Source organism: Lepidochelys kempii, chromosome 7, assembly GCF_965140265.1.
Source record: "Lepidochelys kempii isolate rLepKem1 chromosome 7, rLepKem1.hap2, whole genome shotgun sequence".
Lineage (NCBI taxonomy): Eukaryota > Metazoa > Chordata > Testudines > Cheloniidae > Lepidochelys > Lepidochelys kempii.
Window position 1 is genome coordinate 95,196,437 of NC_133262.1, and position 27,341 is coordinate 95,223,777.

The 27,341-nt window shown below is 38.5% G+C and overlaps 1 protein-coding gene across 1 annotated transcript; it reads left to right on the forward strand.

The window, feature by feature from the left end:
- The first annotated feature begins 3,167 nt into the window (after positions 1-3,167).
- Positions 3,168-26,952, forward strand: LOC140914916 (protein CC2D2B-like). The gene is made up of 11 exons (XM_073353948.1): positions 3,168-3,249; positions 7,142-7,240; positions 9,200-9,382; positions 9,544-9,747; positions 10,022-10,111; positions 10,607-10,720; positions 11,637-11,771; positions 16,885-17,007; positions 17,807-17,865; positions 19,827-20,004; positions 26,240-26,952. The coding sequence occupies exons 1-11, from the start codon at positions 3,235-3,237 to the stop codon at positions 26,426-26,428; spliced, it is 1,389 nt and encodes a 462-aa protein (XP_073210049.1). The 5' UTR covers positions 3,168-3,234; the 3' UTR covers positions 26,429-26,952.
- Positions 26,953-27,341: the final 389 nt, after the last annotated feature.

Sequence of the window (27,341 nt, forward strand, 5' to 3'; positions counted from 1 at the left end):
TTATTTCAATATACCTGTCAGCAAGTATGTCTGTAACAATACAAACACAACAAATTCCCCCAAGAGTAGAGAGTTAAATAAACCCCTACGACAACCCAGTTCCTGCTTCTCTGTCCCCCCAGCATACCCAGCCATACTCCCCCCCCACCTAGACACTCACTCCCACCCCAGCCCAGCTGCAGGCCACTCCTCCGGCCCAGACATTCACACCCCTTCCCTCCAGAGGCCAGCTGTGGACCGCTCCCCCCTGCCCCAGGCCCAGACGCTCAGAGACCCTACCCTCCTAGAGCCCAGGGATCCAGAGGGAGAAACAGTCTGATGCTGGGTCACGGGCTTACTGGAGTTTCCTGTGCACTGCTGCCTCCTTCCTTCAGTGTGTGCAGGGAATTGCAGCTTCTGGGAACCCTCCAGTTTGCTCCCCCTTCCTGCAGCCTTGTCTTCTATTTGTGAGCTGGGCTCTGCTTGGTACAGCAGCCCCTAGTCGGAGCCAACATTTCTACAGCCCATTTCTCTAGGGAAAAAAGAAAATTCTGTGCACACAACATTAATTTCTGCAAAATTCTGAATTGCGCAATGGTGCAGGATTCCCCCAGGAGTATAAACAACGTAGAAAACCTGACCTTTAAAAAAACTGGGCATGCTTAGTCTTGAGAAAAGACAACTGATGCGGGATCTGATAACAGTCTGCAAGTATGTTCAGAGCTGTTACAAAGAGGATGGTGAACAATTGTTCTCCATGTCCACTGAAGGTAGGACAAGAAGTAATTGTCTTAATCTGCAGCAAGGAGGATTTAGGTTAGATATTAGGGAAAACTTTATAAGGGTAGTTAAGTTCTGGAATAGGTTGCCAAGGGAGGTTGTGGAATCCCTGTCACTGGAGGTTTTTAAGAACAGGTTAGACAAACATCTGTCAGGGATAGTCTAGAGGTTTACTTGGTCCTGCTTCAGTACAGGGGGCTGGACTTGATGACCTCTTGAGGTTCCTACATTTTTATTGTTCTATAAGATGACGTAGAAATAAAACAAAGTAGTACAAATCTAATAAAGTGTATGATTTTTGTGTTTTAGGTGAGTGTGCGTCCATTTGTAGAAGTTTCTTTCCAGCACACAGTTTATCAAACTAGCACTGCAGATGGATCTCATCCATGCTGGAATGAAGAACTTCAAGTGGATTTTATGTAAGTTGGCCACATACTTCTCCATGAAAAATGTACAAGAAAATAAAAGTATTTGAATGCTCCAGTGAAGAGTCAAAGTTTCCCATGGTTAGGTGGTTATATTTTGTTTCAAAAGTGTTTTAAAGTTTTTCATTTAGGCTGCTGAACTCATCTGCCTTTCCGTATCTGTGTATAAGAGTTGGAGATGCAGTAGGAGGATTGAATGATTTAGGGCAGTAGTTTTCAACTTATTTCATTTGCGGACCCTTAAAAAATTTGGAATGGAGGTGCGGACCCTTTTGGAAATCTTAGAAATTGTCTGCAGACCTCCAGGGGTCCCCAGTCCGCAGATTGAAAACTACATATTCATGACCCTGAGGCTACGAACTGATGGTTTAGGACATTAGGAATGGGATACATTGTTTTTTCATCTCTAGGCCATGTTTTTAAACCAGCTAAGTCAGTAGTGACTAAAAGTTATAACCATCCAGTGGCCACTTGTCCGTTCGTTCGTTGGCATCTTCACTGAGTACAACAGACTATAAAAATGCACAAACCAAGTAAAAGAAGTAATGGAGAAGATAGGTTTGATATACAATGAAAAGAAATGTAAAGTCATGTTAATGGGGACTATAGGGACAGAAATCAAAACTGGAGAAGGTGGACAATTTTACGTATCTTGGAAGTACCATCAGCCAAGATGGTACTAGTTCCAAGGAAATCATAAGAATCAGGAAGGCAAACACTGCATTTGGAAGACTCAAAAACGTCTGGCAACTCAAAAACATCTCCCTCAAGACAAAACTGAATGGGTACAAAGTAATTGTTAATCGCCATCATAACATATAGCAGTGAGACGTGGCAACTTACCAAGAAAGATGGATGCATTTCATCACAAATGTCTGAGATGAATATTGGGAATAACATATAGAGATAAGAAGACAAATGAAGAAGTCAGAAAAATTACTGGACAAGGTACCCTTTCACAAATAATCTACAAAAGAAGACATCACTGGCTGGGACATGTGCTGAGAATGGAAAAAGAACGCTTACCAAATACCGCCCTTGAATGGAAGCCAGAAAATGCAAGAAGAAAGAGAGAAAGACCGCAAATAACATGGAAACAAACAGTTCTGAACAACATCAAGCACCTCAACATGAAATGGGAAGATTTGGAGAGAAGGGCAGTTGATAGGCAAGGATGGCAAATGTGGGTAGCCCAATGTGCAGCAAAGCACGGGATGGACTAAGGTCTAAGTGGCCACTTAGTCTGTTTGAATTGAGTTGGAATAATGGCTCTCAAACCTCCCCATCTCCCAATTTAGGGCATATGTCGGGGATAGGGTATGGGATGGAGTGGACCCAATATGAGGAACATGGCTGGAATGCTATAGTTGCTCTGTTTTGTGCAAATGTAAAAACCATAAAGACTGTTATAAACTGGCACAATTTTAGAGCAACCCTGGGAGCTGAGAACTAGAATTAGGGAGGTGTGCAAAGGCAGTTTAAAACCACCTGTTTCCCACTTGGAAGAACAAAGAATCTGCCTCTGTATCTTCTGTTCGTTACATGAGCTTTCATTCAGTTGGTGCTCTGAAATATGTGAAAGAGTAGAAAATTTACTAAACATGGTTTAGTAAATATGAGATAGAAGTCAGTGAAAATACAGCAGTTTACACCAAAATGAGGATCTGGCACAATTTATTTGACTAAATATCTATTGACACAGTAATTAGAGAAACAAAATATGCTGGGTCAAATTCATCCCGGTGGGTAACTCCTTCAAAGTCAGTAGAGTTAAACTGGAGTGAAATTTGTCCTTTGATTTTTAGTGGCGAACATACCTATTTAGTTTTCCTTTAAAAATGTTTATGGTTCTGTAATATTTGAAGTAAATTACTGCCAAAAGTGATTGTGTTGTTTTTTAAAAAAATGATAAAGCTCTCTGATATACAATATCTGATTAAAACTAAAAGATTCTGTTCTTAATTACAGATCACCAGGACATGATTATAGCTTTTCAGGACTGTCTAAAATAAAAGACAATATATATGTCAACATTTTTGATGAAGTTAGGATGGAAAAACATGAGGTAAATTGTATAAAACACAACTGATTTTTATTACATTTTTTTGACGTTTGAAAACTATAACCATGTACATATCTCAGCTTCTTGTTTTCTTAACAAAAGAAGCTATATGTACTATTGTTTTCCAATTTTGAATAAATTCAGTTTTTAATTTAATTAAAAGCATGCTAGAAATGTCACAGCCAACCACTGTTGTCATTTGGGCCAAATTCTGTGAGGCATTTGTAAAGGCCTGTGGAATCTTGTTAATAGATTTTAAGGACAAGAGTCCATAACGATCATCTAAACTATAGCAGGTGTGGAAAATGTTTTTATTTTCTGAAAAGAAAGATAGCAAGCAAGCAAGAAACATTTTGATGAAGAGTTGAAAACTGAACATTTTGATTCAGAAATGCCACTGTGATGTCTCATTGGGTTTGTAGTTTGGGTGCCTCAGTCCACCATTCTCCTTTATGGGAAAGCCTCCTTGGCCAGACTACATCTCCCACAACTCATTGTGGGACCCCTTGTTGAACTATCAAAGTGCATAATGGGAATCTCCATCTGTAATGCCTCATGGGAGATGTAGTCTAGCTGAAGAACCCAACCCATAGAGGAGAATGGAGGCATGAGGCAGTTGAACTACAATTTCTGTGAAGTACTGTATCGATGTTTCTAAATTAAAAATTTTCTCTTTCAGCAGGTTTCAGAGTAGCAGCCGTGTTAGTCTGTATTCGCAAAAAGAAAAGGAGTACTTGTGGCACCTTAGAGACTAACACATTTATTTGAGCATAAGCTTTCGTGAGCTACAGCTCACTTCATCAGATGTATTCAGTGGACAATACAGTGGGGAGATTTATATACACAGAGAACATGAAACAATGGGTGTTACCATACACACTGTAACCAGAGTGATCACTTAAGGTGAGCTATTACCAGTGGGAGAGCGGGAAGGGGGAGAAAAACTTTTTGTAGTGATAATCAAGGTGGGCCATTTCCAGCAGTTGACAAGAATGTCTGAGGAATGGTGGGGGGTGTAATGACCCATCCACTCCCAGTCTCTATTCAAGCCTAAGTTAATTGTATCCAGTTTGCAATTTAATTCTGACTGCTGAATTGGAATTAATTTGCAAACTGGACACAATTAACTTAGGCTTGAATAGAGACTGGGAGTGGATGGGTCATTACACCCCCACCATTCCTCAGACATTCTTGTCAACTGCTGGAAATGGCCCACCTTGATTATCACTACAAAAAGTCCCCCCCCGCTCTCCCACTGGTAATAGCTCACCTTAAGTGATCACTCTGGTTACAGTGTGTATGGTAACACCCATTGTTTCATGTTCTCTGTGTATATAAATCTCCCCACTGTATTTTCCACTGAATGCATCCGATGAAGTGAGCTGTAGCTCACGAAAGCTTATGCTCAAATAAATGTGTTAGTCTCTAAGGTGCCACAAGTACTCCTTTTCTCTTTCAGCAGAAATTTTTCTGTTTCTGGGTGTTTAGTTATTTAACAAAAAGTCAAAAATTTCCATGGAAAGCAGATGCTTGTGTGAAAAAATTAGTTTAATTGACGATAGTTTTTGATGAAATTTTTTTGACTAGCCTTACTCTATGCTGACTTCCTGCATAACAAAAGCTATAACTTCTGTTTGAGCTAGAATGTATATTTTAGAAAGACATAAAATTTTGTTTTAGACATCAAGTGACGGGGAATCTACCTCATCCATTGGTAAGTTGTTCCAATGGTTAATTACTTCCACTGTTACATTTTTGCACCTTATTTCCAGGTGGAATTTCTCTGGCTTCATCTTCTAACCATTGGCTCTTGTTATACTTCTGTCTGCTAGCTTAAAGAGCCCACTAGTATCTTCTCTCTGTTTAGGTACTTATAGGGTGTGATCAACTCATGATAAGGGTAAAGACAGGTAAATGGAGTTTACCACTTCTCATTTGGGTAATACGGAGTTTAGCTTGTTAGTTTAGCCACTTCTTTTATTACATTCCACCATTGAATCATGTCTTAACTTTCTCTGTAATAAGCTAAATAAATTGAGCTTCTTAAGTCTCTCACTAGAAGGCACGTTTTTCTGACTTTGAATTATTCTTGTGGCTCTTTTCTGAACCTTCTCCAATTCTCTTATACTACAAAATTATTTTTATGCAACACATACATTTTTCATCAACAGCTTAATGGTTATCACGTATTGTTTTATTAAAACAAGACACATGCCGAAATTTGTGATGCAATGACTACTACTTAAACTTTTACTCTAATGGATAGTGAATATACCTTACACATTATGGCTCATTTCATATGGAGATTTTCTATAGAACTTCCTGCTCCTGTACAATTTTATTTTTATTGTTGCCTTTGAAGGCAATAACATTTGGGTGGATTCTTGAGAAATGCAGCAGAGTTTAGAAAATAGGACCTCTGGTATAAACAATTGGTTTATATATTCTTGATAATAAGATGTATCTGGTTTTTGAGCAGTTAGCAATAATTTTTTATCACAGTGAAATTCTTTAAGCCACTTCCTGTAATGTGACCCAGTGCAATGCTCCAGATGTTGTTATCATAGACAGTTTTGTCATCTGGAATGGAATTGCTAATAAGAAAATGTTTAACTGTCAGATGTACTGTATATAAGAAAAAGTAGTCACACTGCTAGCTTTCTGATTACTTCCTTGTTAGCTCATCTACAGGCCCCATTCCTGTAAATAGTTGTGCTGGTGTGGCCCCCTGTATCAGCATGTATACCACTGGCTTTGGTGGCACAGAGGCAGTGCAATATTTGCTTGCATGCTAGGGTCTCAGTGAGCTATAGATTTGTAAAATTGTAATAATTTAAGAAAATTATACCCACTTCTGTGACACATACAAGAAAATAGCTGACTAAGTCATCTACTTATCTATTTAATATATTTATCTTCTGAATGAACAGCTGGAGGGAGTGTTGAACGCTGGGGGGAAGAGGCATAAAGACATTGGAAATGAAACAGAGAATTAGCATCCTGCAAACTGAGCATCATTTTCATCTCTCTCCTTTCCCTTCACCTTGTTTCCAGGCTGTGTCAAAATCCTATCACTTTTTCCTTCATAACATTTCTAAGACCTGATCTTTTCTTTCTGTCTGCTCAGCTGAAACTCTTGTCAAAGCCCTCATCATCATCATGCAGTCTAGATGACAGCAACCACATCCTCCACACCTGCATCACTGTGCCCCAGTCTAGTCAAACGGCAACTGACACAGGGGAGTCCTTACATGGTGCAGTGCCGGTATATGCAGATGCACACTGCCTGTTCCCCTGCTTTCTAGATAGGGGTCGGGAAAGAAATACTCCAGCGTGGAAAGAGGTGGAGTTGGGCAGACCACAAAGCACTCTTTATGATCCTCGTCTGGTACAGTAGTCTCTATGGGGCTGTTAATGCCAGCATAATTTAGAGCATTCCTTAGGGTGCTCTGAGTTATGTTAGTGGCCATTTTGGTGCAGCATTGGGGAAGCGGAGCTTTCTTCCCTGCTTTCCTTAGATATGCTGAGTGTAAACTGGGCATAGTTGTAGATTGAGCCCATGAGTCTTTGAGCTTCACTGATAATGGGAAAGTTTTTAAAAAAGCCTCTGGATTTTATTGTGAAAGCATTTCACTTTGAGAAAATATGGATGTATTTGTTGATCAGATTCAGTTTTTTATGAGCAACTCACTGGTTCTATGAACACCTTGTTGAGTCTATTCAGCTTGGTATTGATTGCCTTTTGTTGCCACAGCCACAACTGAAAACGTGTATAGACCAGAGATAGATATGTGTGTACATATACTGGTAAGCTTCCAAAGGTTGTGGAATCAGTGTCAGCTAAGATACACACACCCACTTAACTACAGCTAACCCTGACTATGTATTTCAATAGGATACTTGTCTTAAGGGTTGCAGTGGCCACTCGTATATAAGAAAGAACTGGTTTGGATCAGTTACTTTTCCTTTTTCTGCTCTTCTGGAACAATCAAAGGTAATTATAATAAAAACATTTTTAAAACTTCTGTTAGGTCAGCAAGATTTTAAAATGTTTACATTGTCAATAGCCGTGATCCTCATACATTAGAAAGAATAATTTTTTTTATCATTATGTGACTCCTGTGGGCTTTACCATTTGTTTGTGAACACAGTTAATCTTTCCCTGCATAATCAAGGGAGATCAAAAATACAATCTAATTTGCAATAGCAATTCCAAGACACAAACTTCTCCCAAAATCTTTTAATGGGAGCACTGGTTTTAACTCCATTTGCCACAGCAGTGAAAGCCTATCTTAGATTGTTCAGAAACTGCTTTTCCATAGGGTGAGGGGAAGTAAAAGGCTGAGGGGAAACTGCACTGAAGTTTGCAAGAGCACCATAAGAAGTTCCAAGGAGAATGCAGGATTCAGCCAGAGCACTCTGCTAATCTTAGTCAAGCTGTAGACTCTTTTGCTGACCCAAGGAAAATAAGACCTTGTTATTTCTTGGGAGGACTATGGGAAAATGCCATAGTAGGGACCTAGAGAAGAGAGACAGAGTGACTACCCAATCCTACCTATTTTAGAAGCACCTGAGTTCCTACTCACCAGCCAGGAAAGATATAAATTGTGAACAGATCTGGGAAGCCTCTTGCTATGGTTTAGAGTACACTACACAACCTTGCTCTCATCCAGAGACTCAGTAATGTTGGGATTCCCTCAGAGACCTTTCCACTCAGCTTATCCAGAACACCTCGTCCATTTCTGGGAGAACATTTCATCCAGTTCTCTGGGATCCAAAAACTCAAACACCAGGTCGTCACACAGGTTACTTTAATAGGCATGTAACAGCTCTCTGATGATGCTGGCCAGGCCCAGATGAAGGGGGTTTAGATACAGGGTGATACCACAATTCCAATTCATGTCATGCATCACACAGTTTATAGACATCTTTCCTAGCTATTAACATCTATACTTCTTGCACGTAAAGACCAGTTGCTTTGCAGATAGCATAAGGCAAGCTTATCAGTTCAGATTGTTTCTATTCCTTTGTTTATTACAAACATACCCACAATAGTTAGTCTAGTTAGTTTGGCTCCCTTTTTTATTCACAATAGTTAGTTGTTTCAGAATTACTTGTTGGGGCTTGTTCAGCAGTTACTAGTTCAGGTATGTCATGTCTTAACTTGGGCCTACTCAGGTCAGCTAAGTCAGTCCTACAAGTGTCTCCTACGAGATCTTCACCCTTTTGCTGCTTTGTTTACCCTTCCTCCTACCCCATCATTGGTGTGGCTTACCTGTTGAAACAAGTCCTACTGCCTATGAGCAGCCCAACTTTCTGTAGGCTTAAGACTGAGTTTTTTTGTAATTAAATAGTCAGTAGTCCTAATTAATATATATCATGTATTGAGAGTTAGTTTTGCATAGGATTTTGTGTGGGAAGATTGGGCTAAGGGGTGCTATATTATAATTGTATTTGCAGTAAAGTTGTTTAACCAGCCATTTTTACAATCTTCTGTTATTTAAACTACTTAAAGTGAACGACACATCTTCTGTATGATTTTTTTCACCCGCGCTTTATGTTCTCCTAGCTCCTTAGATTTTAAGCATTGCTGGTATTAGGTTAAGTGTGTTGTTCTAAATTTCCCTGTATATTTTCGTGGGACTGAAGTTTGCATTCATGGTGTAAGACTGTTTCTACAGGTAGGGGCACCATCTGTTCTTTAACTTGGCACAGGGTATGACTTCCTGGAGAACCCCCCAAAAGGTTCTCCCATTTAAAATTTGAGGATTGTTACCCTTAACCAGAATCTAGTGAGTGGAATCCCTGTGAAAAAAGCATAAAAATTAGGTTTATTTCCTTTTATTGCACATGATATAATTTGGATCATTATTACCTTTATATTTTGTTATAACATCTCTTGCACTGTCGTTTGTTTGTTTTACCTAATATAATCATCTAAATATGTTCACAGATCTGTGGTACATTTCAAGTAAATACGCCACCAGTTTTGCTTGGATACACTTGGAGCAAGACCTGTGTATCTCCTAAAGAAGAGCATTGTGGACAGAATTTAAAAGAATATACCTTTTTAACCATCTTTGCTACAATTGAACCTCAGCTATCTTCTGTTGAAAATGATTCAGAATCAGATAAGGTTGGCATTTATACTTAATGTGCATCATCAAAATGAAGACTTGCAGAGTAGGGTAAATTTATTTCTTAAAGCAAATGGTACTTTTTTGTAGGTATTTTGTATTTTAAAGTCAGTCTTTGAAATCAGAAATATTAACATTGTAACTGTAATTATGATTCTAGTTTGCAGATTGTGAAGATGAAACACTTTTACAAAGAGCATGCATTTTTAAAAAAAATTGCAAAGCAAAATTTCCAAAAAGAAGAATAACAACCTCTGTTTTTGACAATGAAGGAAGAAATACTTTAGTAACAAAATATATTAGGGCACTAAATCCGCCACAGCTGCTACTAGATATGTATCCTGATGATCCTAATGCAACTTTTGTAAGTATGAGTTTATTTTCTGTCATACAGTAAGAACATTCAGAACTGCTGAAATTAGTCTGACATTCCTGAATTACTATAATAATTTATATTTTTTTCTCTGTAGCTGCTATAGAGGCTCATATTTATTACCTTAGTAATTCTTGATAGCATGACAAGAAACTTAGATTAACTGTAGTTTTATATTTTTAATAATCCAAAATTAAGATCTATTCAGTAGATATTTATGACATGTGCGCCTTGGTATTTACATATATTCCTATTTCATTTATAGGATCTTATTTCTCGATTTGTGTCTTTAATTCCTTGCGTATCAGATACATTGAATGAAAATGCTGATGTTGATGTTTGGATGACATCAGAGGTAATAATCACATTAAATAATAGATGTAGATGAGTTAATAGATTGTTGAAATAATCTGTTTTACGTACATTAAAATTCTGCATGGAAAATATTTTGGTTTACAGAGCAAAAAGCCAAATCTTGACTGCTTGCCAACCACAGATTAAGACTCATGTCATCCCTTAGCCCAGTCAAATCCATAAAAGGGGGAATGAGCTCTCAGGAAACTTCACAAGCTAAATCATGTGGATTTTGTGAGAAATCCTCCCTCAGTGAGTAGGGTGGGAGGAGGGAGGTTTACATAGGAGGCAAGGCAAGACTGTCTCCAAAACCTTCAGAATCCAGATATACCCATGTTATGTCTCAGCGTCCCCCTTCTACCAATAGACAGCTTTCTGAGGAGCGTGCTGTCATTGGCAATCTCCTTGGCTTCCGCTCTGCATTCTATAACTAGATGGGGAGATGACAGCATAGCATTTCTAGTAAATAGCTTATTCTTTACTATTTTGCATTTAGCATTGCATCAATTTGGCTGTTGGAAATAAAGAAGAGCATGCAGTGCTTCTGTGTAACTACCTTCTGTATTTTGGGAAAAAAGCATGGGTACTGTTGGGAACATCAGTATTAGAAGTAAGTGCCATAATTTAAAAAATGTTTAAATCTTCATTGGGTTCATCCCCCATAACAGCATAAACAATGTAATGTGCTAAAGAGAATAAAATGTGTAGTCAATAACATACCAAGACAAAAATATTGGAAACATCAGGATTGCCATGCCATATCAGACCAGTGGTGCTTGTCCAACATCCTGTCTTCCACAGTGGCCAGTACTACTTGCTAAGAGAAAGGTCCATTAAGCCCAATTGTGGACAACTATGGAATAGTTTTCCTTAATAAACATTTCTTCCTAGCTCCGCATGAGTTAGAGATTGGTTTGCAGCCTGGATGATTTCATCATCTAAGTAAATGTTTAATCCTACTACGCTCTTGGCCTCAATGACATTGGTGAAAATGAGTTCCACAGCTTAATTATGTAAAAGTATTTATTTAATCAGTTTTAAATTTGTTGCTTTTCATTTTCACTGCATGGCCCTTTATTCTTATGATGAGAAAAATTAAATACAACACCACCCAGTTTGCCTTCTCTATTACATTTGTTGTTTTACATATCTCTAGTGTGTCCTCTTATTCATCTCCTCTTTAAACAGCCCCATTTTTTTCAGTCTCTCCTAATCTGGTCACAGGCAGCATTCATATTTGAAATCAAAGTGAATATCTATGTGAGGCTTGTAAGATTAGGCCCTATTTTCACAAGATAGAGAAATATTCATGAGGCAGCATCGGGTAAACTTGCCCTTGCCGCACCTGTTCTTTCAATAAACAGAAGACTACAATCTCTTGGAATGTCAGTCTGGCACCTTTCACTAAAGAAAAATAAACTATTTGTAAAAGACTAAGGAAAAGTAAATATTGGAAGCTAATTTTACTTTCTTCATTGGAATTGTGTATATATATAAAATTGATAACATCTACTTTTTGTTGGTAGGGAAAAGTGGCATATGTATTAACTCATGAAAATGAAGAATATTTCCTTTGGAATCCCTTGAATGGACAGTGTTATAAACAGTTTGATACATTTTGTCCCTTACAGAGTGTTGACTGCTTAATCAATTGGGAAAACGTAAGTATATAAAATTAAACCAAAAGATACAAGAAATAGTGTCATGTTAGTTGTAGACAAAGTATTAGGTGATATTTTAAGGGATCAAATAAAGTAATGTAGAATTTACAAAGAATAGGATTCAGGATATTTATATCATTTTAGAGACAGCAAAACTTTGCTGCTTTGCTAGCTAACTAGTAGTCAGTATGTTACTACTGTATAGAAACTAATATGGTTCTACTCCGGTCTTTAGATGCTGTCTAGTATTTCGGTATGACTGAATCTGTGAGATCCCAAACATTTTGTTATGATTCTGCATCATATGTTTCATCTGCACTACCTTCCACAATGGTGGAGAATAGGATATTTTAATTATGTATTATCTCTTTAAATTTTCAATAATTAAATAGAGAGGAAGATATATTACTACTATGATAAACCATGGGATAAGAACAACTTCAGGTACTGTACATAAGAGTTTATAAAGCAGATTGCAGACTACTACATGAAAGTGTATTGTTTCTTTAAGAGCATTATTTTTATTTTATTTTGGAGTGTGCTAAACACTTCAGATCTGTACTGCAGATTCTTAAAGTATGGGTCTGATCCTGCAGTGTTCTTAATGCCCTCAAGTCTTGACTTCAGCGAGAGGCAAGAGTACATAGCATCTCAAGAAATACCCACTGCAGGAATGGGTTCCTCAGTAGTTCCTCTGCACCATAAAGACAGCAATATCTTTGTTCCACATGTTAGGACTACAACTGAACATCAAGAAATCCATTCTGAGATTGGTGCAAAGTATAGAGTTCATAGAGGCCTCCCTAGATGCAGGTTCATGACATTAACAAACCTTGTATCAAAAATTCAAATCAGTCCATAGACATCAACAAAAAATTGCCTTCAGTTACTCGGACACATGGCAGCTTGTACCTGTGTGACTCAACATGCTATGTTATGTCTTTGTTGCTTCCCTGGCTCAGAACAGTTCATATTTCAAACAAACAGCCTGAAAAAGCTGGTGTCAGTCCCTCATCAAGTAGAAGACACTCTCAATTGGTGGAAAGATCCCGACAAATGTCTACACAGATGTGCCATTCATCCAACCTTCCCCTTCAATCAGCGTAATGACAGATGAATCTCTGGTGGCCACATTTAGGGATTCACACCATTCAGGGCAAATGATCTACCCAGGAGACACAGTTACTCCTCAAACTCCTGGAGCTGAGGGCTGTCAGGAATGCCAGTATCCATTTCCTGCCTTTAATCAGGAACAGATCCATAAAAATCATGACAGACAATGTAGCCTCCATGTTTTATATCAACTGGCAAGTTGTGTGTGTGTGTGGGGAGAGATCCCCTTCCTTTTGTGCCAAAGGAATAAAGCTATGGAGCTGATGCATAGCCAACTGCATCCTAATCTTGGCAGTTTACTTCCAAAACGCTATGGGTGGTGACCTCAGCAGGCAGTTCTCCCAGAATTACAAATGGGAGCTCCTCAGACTCTCAAGCACATTTTTCTGACTTTTGGAGTTCCAGAAGTGAATCTCTTCGTCATCGTTACCAACAGAAATTGCAAACAATTTTGCTTGGGGGCTGAGTTATAGGTCCTCCCTGACTGGGGGACGTGCTTTCCTTGTTCTGAGGACAAGAGGCCTTTTCTGTGCACTTCCTCCAGTGCCTCTGATTTTGAAGGTGGTAAATAAGATCAAGCAAGACAAAGTCAAGATAATATTGTTAAATCCAATGTTCCCACAGAGGGCTGGTACCCTTTGCCTTGCTGTTTGTCTGGCGATGAGCCTTCCATCCGTTCCCAGCCTTCTCTCTCTAGATGCTGGGCACACTCTCCATCCTAACCTGGGAATTCTTCACCTCAAGGCTTGGTTACTCAGTGGTTCACAGGAGTACAGACCTTCTGTTCTGCAGAGGTACAGAAGGTGTTTTTAAATAGTAGGAAAAGGTCTACATGAAATACTTACTTGCAAAATTGGAAAAGGTTTCCACACTGATGTATTCAGCTATGTCTTTAGCCTTTTTTTTCTTCATTCTCTGCTGTCCTTGACTGTCTACTGGAATCCAAAAAGTCCAGGATTATATATGAGTTCCCTGAGAGTCCACCTGCTATCTATAACAGCCTTTCATTCCCTGGTTGAGGGATTCTCAGTGTTTGCTCAGCCCACCACTGCAAGATTCATTAAGGGATTAAGAAATCTTTAATTCACATTAGAGAACCCATCCCTGTATGGGATTTAACTTTAAACTTTTTACTCAGATGTCTTATGAAACCCACTTTCAACATGATGGCCACTTATTTCCCTCTTTCACCTATCCATGAAAACAATCTTGTTGGGGGCCATCACTTCTGCTAGAAGAACTAGGGAACTGGGAGTTTTAATGGCAGACCCTCCCTTTACAATGTTTTCCAAGGACAAAGTCTAATGTCCACTTCCAAAAATTTTACCTGTTATCATCTGAATTTCATATCAGTTAGGTCATACATTTCCCAGTTTTCTTCCCAAAACCACAGCAGACCAGGGAAGATGCTGCCTTCCATATCCTAGATGTCAGGAGGGAGCTAGCCTGGACAGAACCAGATCATTCAGAAAATCTCCAAGACTGTGTCAATTGCTGACAGGTCAAAGAGTCCACAATTTTCACCCAGCAGCTCTCTAGGTGGATTTTTGAATGTATTATTTCTTGCTATGAATCTGCTGATTTACAACCTCCCTCTATGGTATTGGCCCACTCCCTGAGATTACTTTCTACTTCTGTGGCATTACTCAAAAATATTCCCATTTTTGAGATCTGCAAAGCTGCAAATTGGTTTTCAGTACATATATTCTCTAAGCGCTATATGTTGCTTCATTCTTCTAGATCAGATGCTCCTCTTAAGAACACAGTTTTGTCTTTAGTGTTAGACTCAGCTCTGAAGCTCCCTTCTTCTGTTGAGGATACTGCTCGGAAGTCACCTGAAGTCAAGGACATATAGGGACATCACTCAAAGAAGAAGGAAGGTTACTCAGTTTGTGCAGTAACTGGAGTTTTCTGAGATGTGTGCCCTATGGGTGCTCCACTACCCACTCTCTTTCCCTTCTGCTTTCGAGTTTCCTCTGTGGGACTTGGTAGTGGAGAAGGAACTGAAGGTGGTTCTCCCACACAGTCCTACATATCCTCTGTGTGAGGCATGAGGACGTGTAGGGCACATGTGTGGGTTGAATGCGCACTGCTAACAAAAATCTCCAGTCAAAGGCTCATGGGGTATAGGGACAGCTGAAGTGGAGCACCCACAAGGACACACATCTTGAAGAATTCCAGTTATTTCATAGCATAAGGAGCCTCTCCTTTTCCACACATTCCCCTCATACCTTGAGTCCTGAGGAAAATCAATCAGGACAGAGTATCAATAATCTTAGTGGCTCTCTGGTGGCCAAGACAGTTTTGTTTTATCAGCATTTCCCAGATGGCTTCACATCTATGCATACGCATCCAGCCATTTCTGAACCTGCAGAATGAGGGCAAGCTCAACTATCTTAAGCCAATAGCCCTCCACCTCACAGCCTGGTATTTGGGTGGACAGTGGACACAAAGGCTCATCCTCTGAAGAGGCTCAAACTGTTCTCCATAACAGCAGGAAAATATCTACGAGAAAATGTTATACAGCTAAATGGAAGAAGTTTTCCATCTGGTGCCAACGTCATCACAAATCTCCAGAGAACTTGGGGATCCAACCATCTTTGACTATCTTTTGGTTTGTTAAAGACATCAGGACTATTCCTTAGCTTGGTGCATGTACGTCTGCCAGTGATTAACACCTTCCTTCCTCCAGTGGAGAACTGCTCAGTCTTTACCCCCTGTGACCGTGAGGTTTCTGAGCGGTCTCACCAGAACTTTTCCTCTAGTATTGAAACCAACACTTATTTGGGACCTTAATCTGGTACTGCCAACAGTCATGAATCACTCATGTGAACCTTTGGCCTCCTTGTCCCTTCTCCATTTATCTATAAAAGTGGCTTTCCTGAAGGCAGTTACCTCCACCAGAAAAGTAGATGAGCTTGGGTGCCTTATGGTGGATCCTTCCTACACAGTTTCTATAAGGATAAAGTGTCTCTTTGAGATACCCCAAATTCATTCCATAGGTTTCCTCCGAATTCCTCTTTAATCAAATCATACACTTACTTTTTTTTTTTAACCAAAACTATTTCCTCACAGAAACTCTCTAAATGGATCTCAGGTTGCATCTTGCATTGCTATGAGTAAGTGGGAACTCCTCCCCCCTTGGAGATGTTTCCCTACGAGATCTGTAGAATGGCAACATGGGGCTCTGTGCATATTTTTACTAAACATTACACCCTAATACAAACTACTTCTTCAGACACATCCTTTGGTACAGTGGTCCTGCAATGTGTGGTGCAGAATGGTTCCTTTCACCCTCCACCATGATGAATACTGCTTGGGAATCACCCCCAATGAAATACCTATAGGGACCACTACTCAAAGAAGAAAGGAAGGTTACTTACCTTACAGTAACTGGAGTTTTTTGAGATGTGAGGTTTCTATGGGTATTCCATGACCCGCCTTCCTTTCCCTCTGCTTTGGATCCTTCCCTAAGGTGATTTGTAGTAGAGAAGGAGCTGGAGATGGAGAGGCAGTCAGTCTACCCCACCCCTTGTGCCCTCATTTTGGTGCACAGGGTGCAGTTGCAAACCAACAGACACAGCTAGTGAAAAAATCTTCTGGTCTCAGGCTCATGGAGTGTATGCGCACCCCCCACACCGTGGAATACCAATAAGGACCACATGTCTCAAAGAACTCCAGTTACTGTAAAATATGGAATCTTCCTTTTCCATTTGACTTCTTTGGGAGTTCCCCATATGGATGACTTGCAGGTTCAGGCCCTATGTTTGTATTAGTGAAATATTAGCCAAAACTACAGGTGTTTAAGCCTGATCCTCTTCAGTTGTCAGTACAAGTGTGCAATTGCTTCCCTCCATCATACTATATAATGGCATTTCTCTGACTTATCATATACTTGTTTTGGTATTAAAGGAAAACATTTAAAAGTACATTTCACATCTTTTAATTTAAAACAATTTTTGTAGATTGATTGCCACATTTTATACTAATGTTTTGATAGGTCTGGTTTAATACACAGCAAAACAGTTCACCAACGTGCGTAAGTTTTGAAATTTCAAAGGAAGGTTTTTGGAGACAATTTCTACCACACAATTTTCAATGCATAAAAACACAAACTGTACAGGTAACTCCTCCAATTTTCAAAATTTATCTGTCTGATATAAATTATAGTAATTATCATTGGCAGTAATTGCTTGAATACCCCACCATTATAAGCAGCTGTAAATCCTGCTAGGAAAAGGTTAAGTGGGTTGGCTATGTTGATTTAGATGCAGGTGACTAGTTACTGAATATAATGGATTTGTGAGTGACTCTATGAGGAAAGGTGTGTGTTGAGCAGTCTTGAAGGAGCAGCCAAGCCTGCAGAGAAGGTTTGAACTGAACCATGTCACCTTATTGTTATAAGAGCTAAACAAAGTGGGTTGGTAAAGGTGCCTGCTTAACGTGCCAACTCTGTTTTCACTAAGATAGTAAAAGTTAGTGGGCAGATCATTGACTACTGCTGAGGATCACACAGTGCAAATCAGGGGTTGTGGAAGGTCTATATGTGGGTGCCAAGGTGACATAAAGCTCATCTTTGCACTACCCTGATTATGGGGCTGTTATGTGCAAGACCGATCTTCACATATAAACTAGAGCAACCAGAGAATTGGTCTAATTGATGTGGCTGTTAACAGCCCCGATGGGGCCAAAATCACAGCTCGGGATTGGAGCAGTGTGTACGTTTCCCTACCATGGCCCCTTCCCTCCACCGACACACTCTGTGTGTGCAGCTGGGATGATCTTCAGAGGGCCAACTGTGCTTACTCTATGTACATATTCCACTGACAATGTATGCAAAGTAGCTGCACTTCATTTGAGGATCTGGCCAAATGTCTTGTTATATCTTATATGTATACTTGATAGGATGTTATCTCTTTCAGCAAAAAGTAATACTTTACACCCCTACTAATGGAAGCATGGTAGAAGAACTACAGAACAGGTAGGAATCTTTTTGAATACTAAAACATGTGACCATAATGGAAGGTGGGGTGCTCAGCTTCTTGGGAAATCAGGTCAACAGTCCATTACTTTTCTACCACAAATTTATCTTTTCAGAATGGCCTGCTAATAGAATTGCCTGAAGTAAATATTAATTCTGTGTATACTAGCCATGTTTATCTAAAAGAAACAAAGTTTTAGGGACAGATCATCAAAAATAAATACTTTAAAGGGTCACGGGGAATTTTGTTAAATTTAAGTAATGAAACATGATTATTTACATATAGGGCTGTCGATTAATCGCAGTTAACTCACACAATTACTCAAAAAAATTAATCGCAATTAATCACACTGTTAAACAATAGAATCCCAATTGAACTGTATTAAATATTTATGGATTTTTGCTACATTTTCAAATATATTGACTTGAATTACAACACAGAATACAAAGTGTACAGTGTTACACTATTTTTGTTACAGATATTTGCACTATAAAAATGATAAAAAGAAACAGTATTTTTCAATTCACCTCAAACAAGTGCTGAGGTGCAATCTCTTTATCATGAAAGTGCAACTTACAAATGTAGATTTTTTTGTTACATAACTGCATCCAAAACCAAAACTGTGTAAAACTTTAGAGCCCACAAGTCCACTCAGTCCTACTTCTCATTCAGCCAATCGCTAAGACAAACAAGTTTATTTACATTTACGGGAGATAATGCTGCCCGCTTATTTACAGTGTCACCTGAAAGTGAGAACAGGGGTTTGCATGGCACTTTTGAAGTTAGCATTGCAAGGTATTTACGTGCCAGATATGCTAAACATTTGTGTGCCCCTTCATGCTTTAGCAACCATTCCAGGGGACATGCTTCCATGCTGATGACGCTCATTAAAAAAAAAAAGTCTTAATTAAATTTGTGAATTCCCTGGGGGAGAATTGTATGCCTCCTGCTCTGTTTTACGTGCATTCTGCCATATATTTCATGTTATAGCAGTCTCGGATGATGACCCAACACATGTTGTTTGTTGTAAGAACACTTTCACCTCAGATTTGACAAAATGCAAAGATGGTACCAATGTGAGATTTCTAAGGATAGCTACAGAACTCAACCCAAGGTTTAAGAATCTGAAGTGCCTTTCAAAATCTGAGAGGGACAAGTTGTGGAGCATGCTATCAGATGTCTTAAAAGAGCAACACTCTGATTCAGAAACTAAGAACCCGAACCACCAAAAATGAAAATCAACCTTCTGCTGGTAGCATCTGACTCATGATATGAAAATGAACATGCATCGGTCCTCACTGCTTTGGATCATTATAGAGCAGAACCCATCATTGGCATGGACGCATGTCATCTGGAATGGTGGCCGAAGCATGAAGGGACATATGCATCTTTAGCACATCTGGCACATAAATATCTTGCAATGCCAGTGCCACGCGAAGGCCTGTTCTCAGGTTCAGATGACATTGTAAACAAGAAGCGGGCAGCATTATCTCCTGCAAATGTAAACAAACTTGTTTGTCTGACCAAGTGGCTGAACAAAAAGTAGGACTGAGTAGACTTGTAGGCGCTAAAGTTTTAGGTTGTTTTATTTTTGAATGCATTTTTTTTGTACAGAATTCTATATTTGTAAGTTCAACTTTCATGATAAAGAATTTCCACTACAGTACTTGTAATGGGGGAATTGAAAAATACTATTTCTTTTGTTCTTTTACAGTGCAAATATTTGTAATAAATATAAAGTGAGCACTGTACATTTTGTATTCTGTGTTGTAATAAAAATATATTTGAAAATGTAGAAATCATCCAAAAATATATAAATAAATGGTATTCTATTGTTGTTTAACAGCGTGATTTAATCCCAAGATTAATCGCGATTAATTTTTTCATCACGCAATTAATCAAAATTATTTTTAATTGCTTGACAGCCTTATTTATAAACATTTCATAACCTTTATCGCAGGATCGAAAAGACCTTAAAAAGTAAAATAATGGAATGGCGATTTCATCAACCAACTCGGTGGCATCGACAATGTACTGCTCTTCTACGACAAATTCTTCCCAAGCTAGAATTAAGAAATAGGAGCTTTGTTACAGACAAAGAAGAAAATGAATTGGAAAGTTTACTGGAACATTATTGGGTTAGTATTTATATTAGAAACAATTTAATTGTATAATTTAAATTATAAACAATATTGAGAGATTTTTATATCTATAAAGGTAAAAACTATGTATGTGTAGTATAAAGAAGGCCCTGTATATAAATAGCTGCAGCACTGAATACAGAAACTCATTCATGATCAAACATCTTTTAATACTGCTTTATTTTAACAGCAGATTATAAGGGAGGAAATAATGACTAGCTCTATAAAAAAGAAACAAAAATAACTTTAAAATGCTCAAGATAAGAACCACAGACTTAGAATATGTAAAAAAAAGTTTTTGCCAGAATGCATCTTATAACGGATCTCACATTTGGAAATTTATTTTCTGATATATCTTTTCATAATTTCACCCTTCTGGTTTTATGTTTTAGAACAAGAAAGACAGCTTATTTCCATCTTTGCTGTTTATATCTTTTAGATATGTTAAGATGGTTATTTAGTCTCCTACTCCTTAGTTATCATTTAGACGGATTGTACTAGTTATTCGTCTTCAAGTGATGGTCCCTATATGTATTCGACACATGAGTGCACTTGAGTCCGGAAGTGTTTCTTAGCAGTGTCCGTTGACTTGCACAGACATATTGCGACTCCTTGAGCTCTCAGCTGAGGGTATAAGAGGTAGTGCAGGTTGACACCTCTTTAGTTTTCTCTTACTGCTGCATGGCCTGAGTTGGAACCCCTGTTTCTTTGCACTTTTAGTTTGCTAAAAGAGTAACTTACTTTATACATACTTTGTCTTAGTGATAGTTAGATAAGTTTTAGTGTAAACGGAAGCTGGACCAGGGTAAGGCATTCGAGGTGACAAAATGGTAAGGGACTGGTCACCTGGGAGGGCTGGGGTCCCCCTTGCCACCACCAGCAGAGGGAAGGTGCAGGGTCCCCCACCCCCTCCCAGGCGGGGAGCTGTGGGAATCTCACTGCCACTGCAGCAGTGGGGAGCTGCGGGGGTCCCCCTGTCCACCTGTGGTGGCTGGGGAGCTGCAGGGGGTCAGTACCAAAAAACCCACCACTTCCTAAAAATGTTCAGTTTGCTGATTGTTCAGGGCATACATAAAAAACAAACAAAACAGATCAGCGGGCTTCTTCCCATACTCAATCTGTGAGAAATTCACCCATATTCTCACATGCCAAATGAGGCTTAGATGCCACTTAAGACCTCAAAATATGGTTGAAATAGGACTTTTGATTCTGGGTGAACTTCATCCTCCATGAATATGAGAGGATCAAAACAGCTTGATGTGGCCACAGGATTCCCATTTTAGGAAATGGCCAGGTTTTATTTGTTTGAAGGCAGTCGTTGTTGTTGTTTTAAACAACTATCATTATTTTAGGACATGTTTAATTCAGTCAATAAAATACCACAATTGTAAATCAGCTTTTGTACAGTGTGTGGGAATGAGGAAGATGTAATATCATAGCGATACAGTAGGATAGATTTTTATTTCAGTTACTCCAGTGTATATTTGGAGTAGCTCCACTGACTCAGTGGAATCCCTCTTTGCTATCTTAACCAAGTGAGACACAAACAAAAGCATGCAAAAATTTTCACAGATTCACTGAAAATCTTCCGTATACTAGTTATCATACAATTTCTGCCACAAACAGTAAAACAGAATTTAGATTGAGAAAATACATCACAGAAAAAAGGCTTTTAAGCTTTCAAAGTTTATGTTCTGTAACTTCATTTTAAATCATAGTACTTCGGATATTCCATTTTCTTGAAGGAAAATGTTTCTACAATGATTTTATTTATCATGGTCATATTCCATAGATTCTCCTGAAAGATCTATTCATTAAATAGAAAAATGGAGCTGGCTGGGGAAGCAACAGAGCACTAACTCTAGTTATATCAACATTACGAAAGAAAAGCAGAATTGTGTTCCAGTTATAAGTAATCCCTTGTGTGTTATTGTTTTCCCTTTATACTGTGCATCTGCTCATAACACAAGTATAAATGTTACTGTACATTAAAATTTATTTAAAAATTCTTCATAATGATTTATTATAAGATACCCTCTTTGGGTGAGATTCTGTGCTATGCCTCTAGAGATATAGCTACACTTCAAGCTGGAGGTGTAAATTCCAGTTTGAGGAGACATACCTGCACTAGCTCTGATTGAGATAGTGCACTAAAAATAAAATTGTAGCTGTAGCAGCAGCAGGGACTAGCTGCTCTGAGTACCTATTTGTGTCTTGGATGTACCTGGAGTACGAAGTTAGTGTCTTAGTGTAATTGGGACAATTAGTCCCTCCCATAGCTTGTGCTGCTGTGGCTACACTTTTTAGCACTCTAGCTTGATCAGAGCTAGTGTGGGTATGTCTCCTCAAGCTGGAAATTACACCTCCGAGCTCCAAGGTAGACATATCTTGCCATGCAAAGTTGTGAAGGCCAAAGGTATAACTGGGTTCAAAAAAGAATTAGATGACTTCACGGATAGTTCCATTAATGGCTGTTAGCCAAGATGGTCAGGGATGCAACCCTATGCTCCTCATGCCCCTAAACCTCCAACTGCCAGAATCTGGATGACGGGATGGATCAGATTCTGTCAGATTCTGTGTTCTGTCATTCCCCACCCACTACCTGAAACAACACACAGCCAAAAACTCCTGGGCGGGTTCTCACACACTTTTTGCCTTAGGTGGGGGCATATGCTTACAGTTATGTTAAATGAAGGATGAGTTCGCACCTATCAGTCTCAATGGTGTTTTAATGCAATCCATAACAAGGTTTCATCCAGGTCACAACAAGCCACCAATGTGACGTGGCCATGGAAAAGGCAAATGTGATCCTAGGATGTACAGGTGAGATATTTTCAGTAGAGATAACAAAGAATTAATATGATTGTATGAGGCACTGGTAGGACCTCATCTGGAACACTACAATTCTGGTCACTTAGGTTCAAGAAAGATGAATTAAAACTGGAAGAGGTGCAGAGACAGGCAACTAGGATGATCAGGAGAATGGAAAGCCTGTCTTAAAAGAGGAGACAAAACTAGTTTGATTTGTTTAGCCTAATAAAACAAAGACTGAGATGGGATATGACCACTTTCTATAAATACATCAAGGAGTAAAGATAACTCAGAAAAGAGACTGAGTTATCTACACCTGGTAAAAAAGCCCTTGATAAGTGGTTTGGAGCTGGCCAGGGCACACCTATGAATTAGAAGCAGAGGGAAAAAGGAAATCCGACATGAACTGTCAGGGGACCTGCGGAGACTTTGTGTTCCTGGCATATCAGATACCACCAAACATATTCCAGGATAGACTGGCAATGGACCCAATTTATAGATGCTGAACTGGACTTAGACTTGCACTCCAAACTTTGACTAGCCAGGTCAGAAAGGGGCAACAGACTCATAGTCATCAGGTGATGGAATAATATGTTCAGGTCTTTCTTCTCCTTTGTTGTTTCCTGCTGAAGACCCCTTCCCCACAGCGTACAGCAGAAATCCTTCTTCTCAATTGCACTACCTTGCACTTTGTACTATTAAATTTCATCCCATTTCTATTACCACAGTCCTCAATGTCATCCATTTCCTCCTGTATAAAATTCAAGTCCTCCTCTGTAATGATGATGCCTCTGAACTTTGTGTCATCAGCAAATTTCACTAGCACACTCCTATTTTTTATGCCAATTAAAATATTAAATAAAATCAGTTCCAAGACCAGTCCTTGAAGTACTCCCCTAATAACTCCCTCCAGTCTGATAGTTCTCCTTTTAGCACAATCTGTTCTTCTTTGAGTGCCTGCATTGTCCATTCCACTTTAGGTGTATGTGCACCAGTGCCCAAGAGCTTTTTCCCATAGTGGTACCCATAAAGGCAGCGCATGCACCCTCCTCACGCTTGTGCTGTTTGCCAAGAGCATAAAGGAGCAGAGCTTCCCCATCCCCCTCAGTTCCTTCTCACCATCAGTGATCAGTGGTTAGAGCAAGCGTTAACTCTTCAGAGCTTCCTTTTTTGTGCTTTAGAGAACTTTCTAAAGGCTGATTTTACAAATAATTAGTTTAAAAGTTTTCTAGCTAATAGTTAGCTGACTCTGTATCTCAATGCTCTGTCTGCATCTAACTGCCTGGATGGCTCAGCGGTTTAATCATCAGGATTCTGCTGCAGTTAAAAATGTTCTTTTGAATAGCAGGAAATTGTCTACCAGGTATACATACCTTATGAAATGGAAGAAGTTCTCCGTTTGGTCCTGGCAGGGAAGCACTTCTCCTTCCCTGCTCCTATCCAGTTTATCCTAGACTACTTGATACACCAAAAAGAGAGAGGCTTGTCAGTTAGCTCATATGTCTATTATTTCAGGGTTTCACACACCTATAGATGCCAGATCCATATTCTCCAATCCTATAACTATCAGATTACTAAAAGGTTTGGACAGAGTATTCTCTCCTGTTAAAAATCTAATTCCTTCCTGGGATTTAAAACTTAGTTCTCTCAGAATTAATGCTTTCCAACCCACAGATATCTGCTGCTTGTTACATTTCTCAGTGAAAGTTGTGATTTTAATAGCTGTTACCTCAGCTAGGAGGGTTTCAGAGCTCTGGGATCTGATGGCTGACTCTCCGTACACTATATTTTGTAAGGACAAATTGGCTTTGCATCCTTATCCCCAAATTTCTTACCAAAGTGGTTTCTGATTTTCATTTGAATCAGACTATTTATTTACCAATTTTCTTTCCAATGCCTCACTCTCACAACGATGAAGAGAAATAAACTACATAATTTGGCTATTCAAAGAGTATTAGCTTTATATGTGGACAGAACTAAAGAGTTTTGGTCACCTCCGTACTTGTTTGTTTCATGTGCTGACCAGTTGGAAGGAAACCCTTAAAACAAACAACATGTGCTGGTCATCATCTGAGACTGCTATAACATGAAATATAGGCAGAATGCAGGTAAAACAGAGCAGGGACATACAGTTCTCCCCCAAGGAGTTCAGTCACAAATTTAATTAATGCATTATTTTTTAACGAGCATCATCAGCATGGTAGCATGTCCACTGGAATGGTGGCCGAAGCATGAAGGGACATACGAATGTTTAGCATGTCTGGCATGTAAATACCTTGCAATGCCGGCTACAAAAGTGCCATGCGAGCGCCTCTTCTCACTTTCAGGCAACATTGTAAATAATAAGCAGGCAGCATTATGTCCTAAATATGTAAACAAACTTGTTTGTCTTAGCGATTGCCTGAATGAGAAGTAGGTCTGAGTGGACTTGTAGCCTCTAAAGTTTTGTATTGTTTTCTTTTTAAGTGCAGTTATGTAACAAAAAAATCTACATTTGTAAATTGCACTTTCACAATAGAGATTGCACTACAGTACTTGTATGAGGTGAATTGAAAAATACTATTTCTTTTGTTTATCATTTTTAGAGTTCAAATAATCAAAAATAATAATATAAAGTGTACACGTTGTATTGGGGATTGGTCCTGCTTTGAGCAGGGGGTTGGACTAGATGACCTCCTGAGGTCCCTTCCAAGCCTGATATTCTATGATTCTATTCTGTATTGTAATTGAAATCAATATATTTGAAAATGTAGGAAAACATCTTAAAAATATTAAGTTTCACTTGATATTCTATTGTTTAACAGTGCGATTAAAACTGCAATTAATCACGATTAATTTTTTTAATTGCAATTAACTTTGAGTTAATTGTGTGAGTTAACTGCAATTAGTCAACAGCCCTAATTAATTGCTTACTTTTCATGTATACTGACAAAACTTTTAAATTTGGATATTCTGCATGAAATCCTGGCCACATTGAAGTCAATGGCAAAACTCCCTTTGGCTTCAGTGGAGCCAGAATTTAATTCTCTCAGGTTATCATAGCTAATAAGTACAAAGAAAGAACAATTTTTATTTTTCTGACAGTTTCTTAATGCAGTGCAATAACTTTTATGGCGTGTTTTATAATATGATACAAGAATATACAATATAATCTTGACATTGAATCAGTAGCTCAGAGCTAAAATGCATTTCTAATAAATGGGAGGTTGGTTACTTAATCATTTGACAACTTGATAGAACTCATAAGAGAATTATCAAATGCTTCATTTCAAATTCAGACAAATGCATATACCATATAGTGTTTTTGATATGTGAACATTTTTTAACCATAAAGCTATTATGATTAATAATGCAGCATTTAGTTTTTCATAAAATAATCCTTTCAAACTGTACTTATAGTTTCAATCCTATATTTTTCTAGGTGACAGGATACCCTATCCAGATGCCATACACAGATTTATCATCAATAAGCGAGGCTGTGTATCAAACTGGCATTCATTCTTCAGAAATCCCCAATACAGAATTTGCTCTTGCTGTGTATATTCATCCATATCCAAACAACATCTTATCTGTATGGATCTACTTAGTTTCTTTGGTCCGTCATCAGTAAATAGTGTCGAATTCAATTATAATTAAACTAAGTTACTACATGTTACCTCTCATGGTTTAAGATGGTTATTTAGGCATGAGAACTGGGACACAAGAAGCTAATTTTATACCACAAGAGATAAGCCAGTACTATTTATTGTACATTAATAGAATCTTGTTACTGTAGAGAGATTGTAGCTTCTAAAAATTCTAATTAGATCCATTAGCTCTATTATAAATTGACCTTATCATTTTTGCTAATTTCCCAATAATCTGAGACCAGCATTAAACTCCTGTAAATCATTAAAATGATCATATTTAGTGTCCAGAGAAGTTGTTTAAATGATTTCTTGGGGAGTAGAGAGTAAACCCTTTGAGGAAAGATCTTAATGGGTTGTTTTATAGAAGTATTAGAATTTAAGGTCTTGCTGCCTCAACACAGTGAATTTCAAACATTCCAAGAGTAACACACAGTTGATACTATTACTTAAATAAGGTGCTGTAGAATATTGTGGAATGCATATTAATGTTTAACTGGTAGAGACACAGTAGTTTACAATGATGAATGTGAAAGTTGTGGAATAAAATTCAAGTTTGCAACTTTAATATCCAGAGGCTTCCCTAAATCTTAGGGCATTGTCCTACTCCTTTGAAATCACTGGGGACAGGAACAGATCCTTAGCGTCATTGCTAACTTGTGAAGTTCACTTTGTGTGTTATGTTTTATATTCTTTTAATTTTCAGTTGTAAGGTTTTGTGGAATGATTAACAACAAATATTTTGTTCAAGCGATGTTATGAAAATCCTTACTTTCCTTTAGCAGAATGTTTACATTTAATTTTTTAAAACTGTACAAGTTTAACTTTAGCATACAACATTTAACTGTAAACAATATACTTCATTATAGGGAAACATTCAAAAGCGTAAAGCAAAGC

Coding starts and splice junctions, on each gene's coding strand:
- LOC140914916 (XM_073353948.1), top strand. Junction 7,241..9,199: donor CTCTTCTGGAACAATCAAAG/GTAATTATAATA, acceptor ATATGTTCACAG/ATCTGTGGTACATTTCAAGT. Junction 9,383..9,543: donor ATGATTCAGAATCAGATAAG/GTTGGCATTTAT, acceptor TTATGATTCTAG/TTTGCAGATTGTGAAGATGA.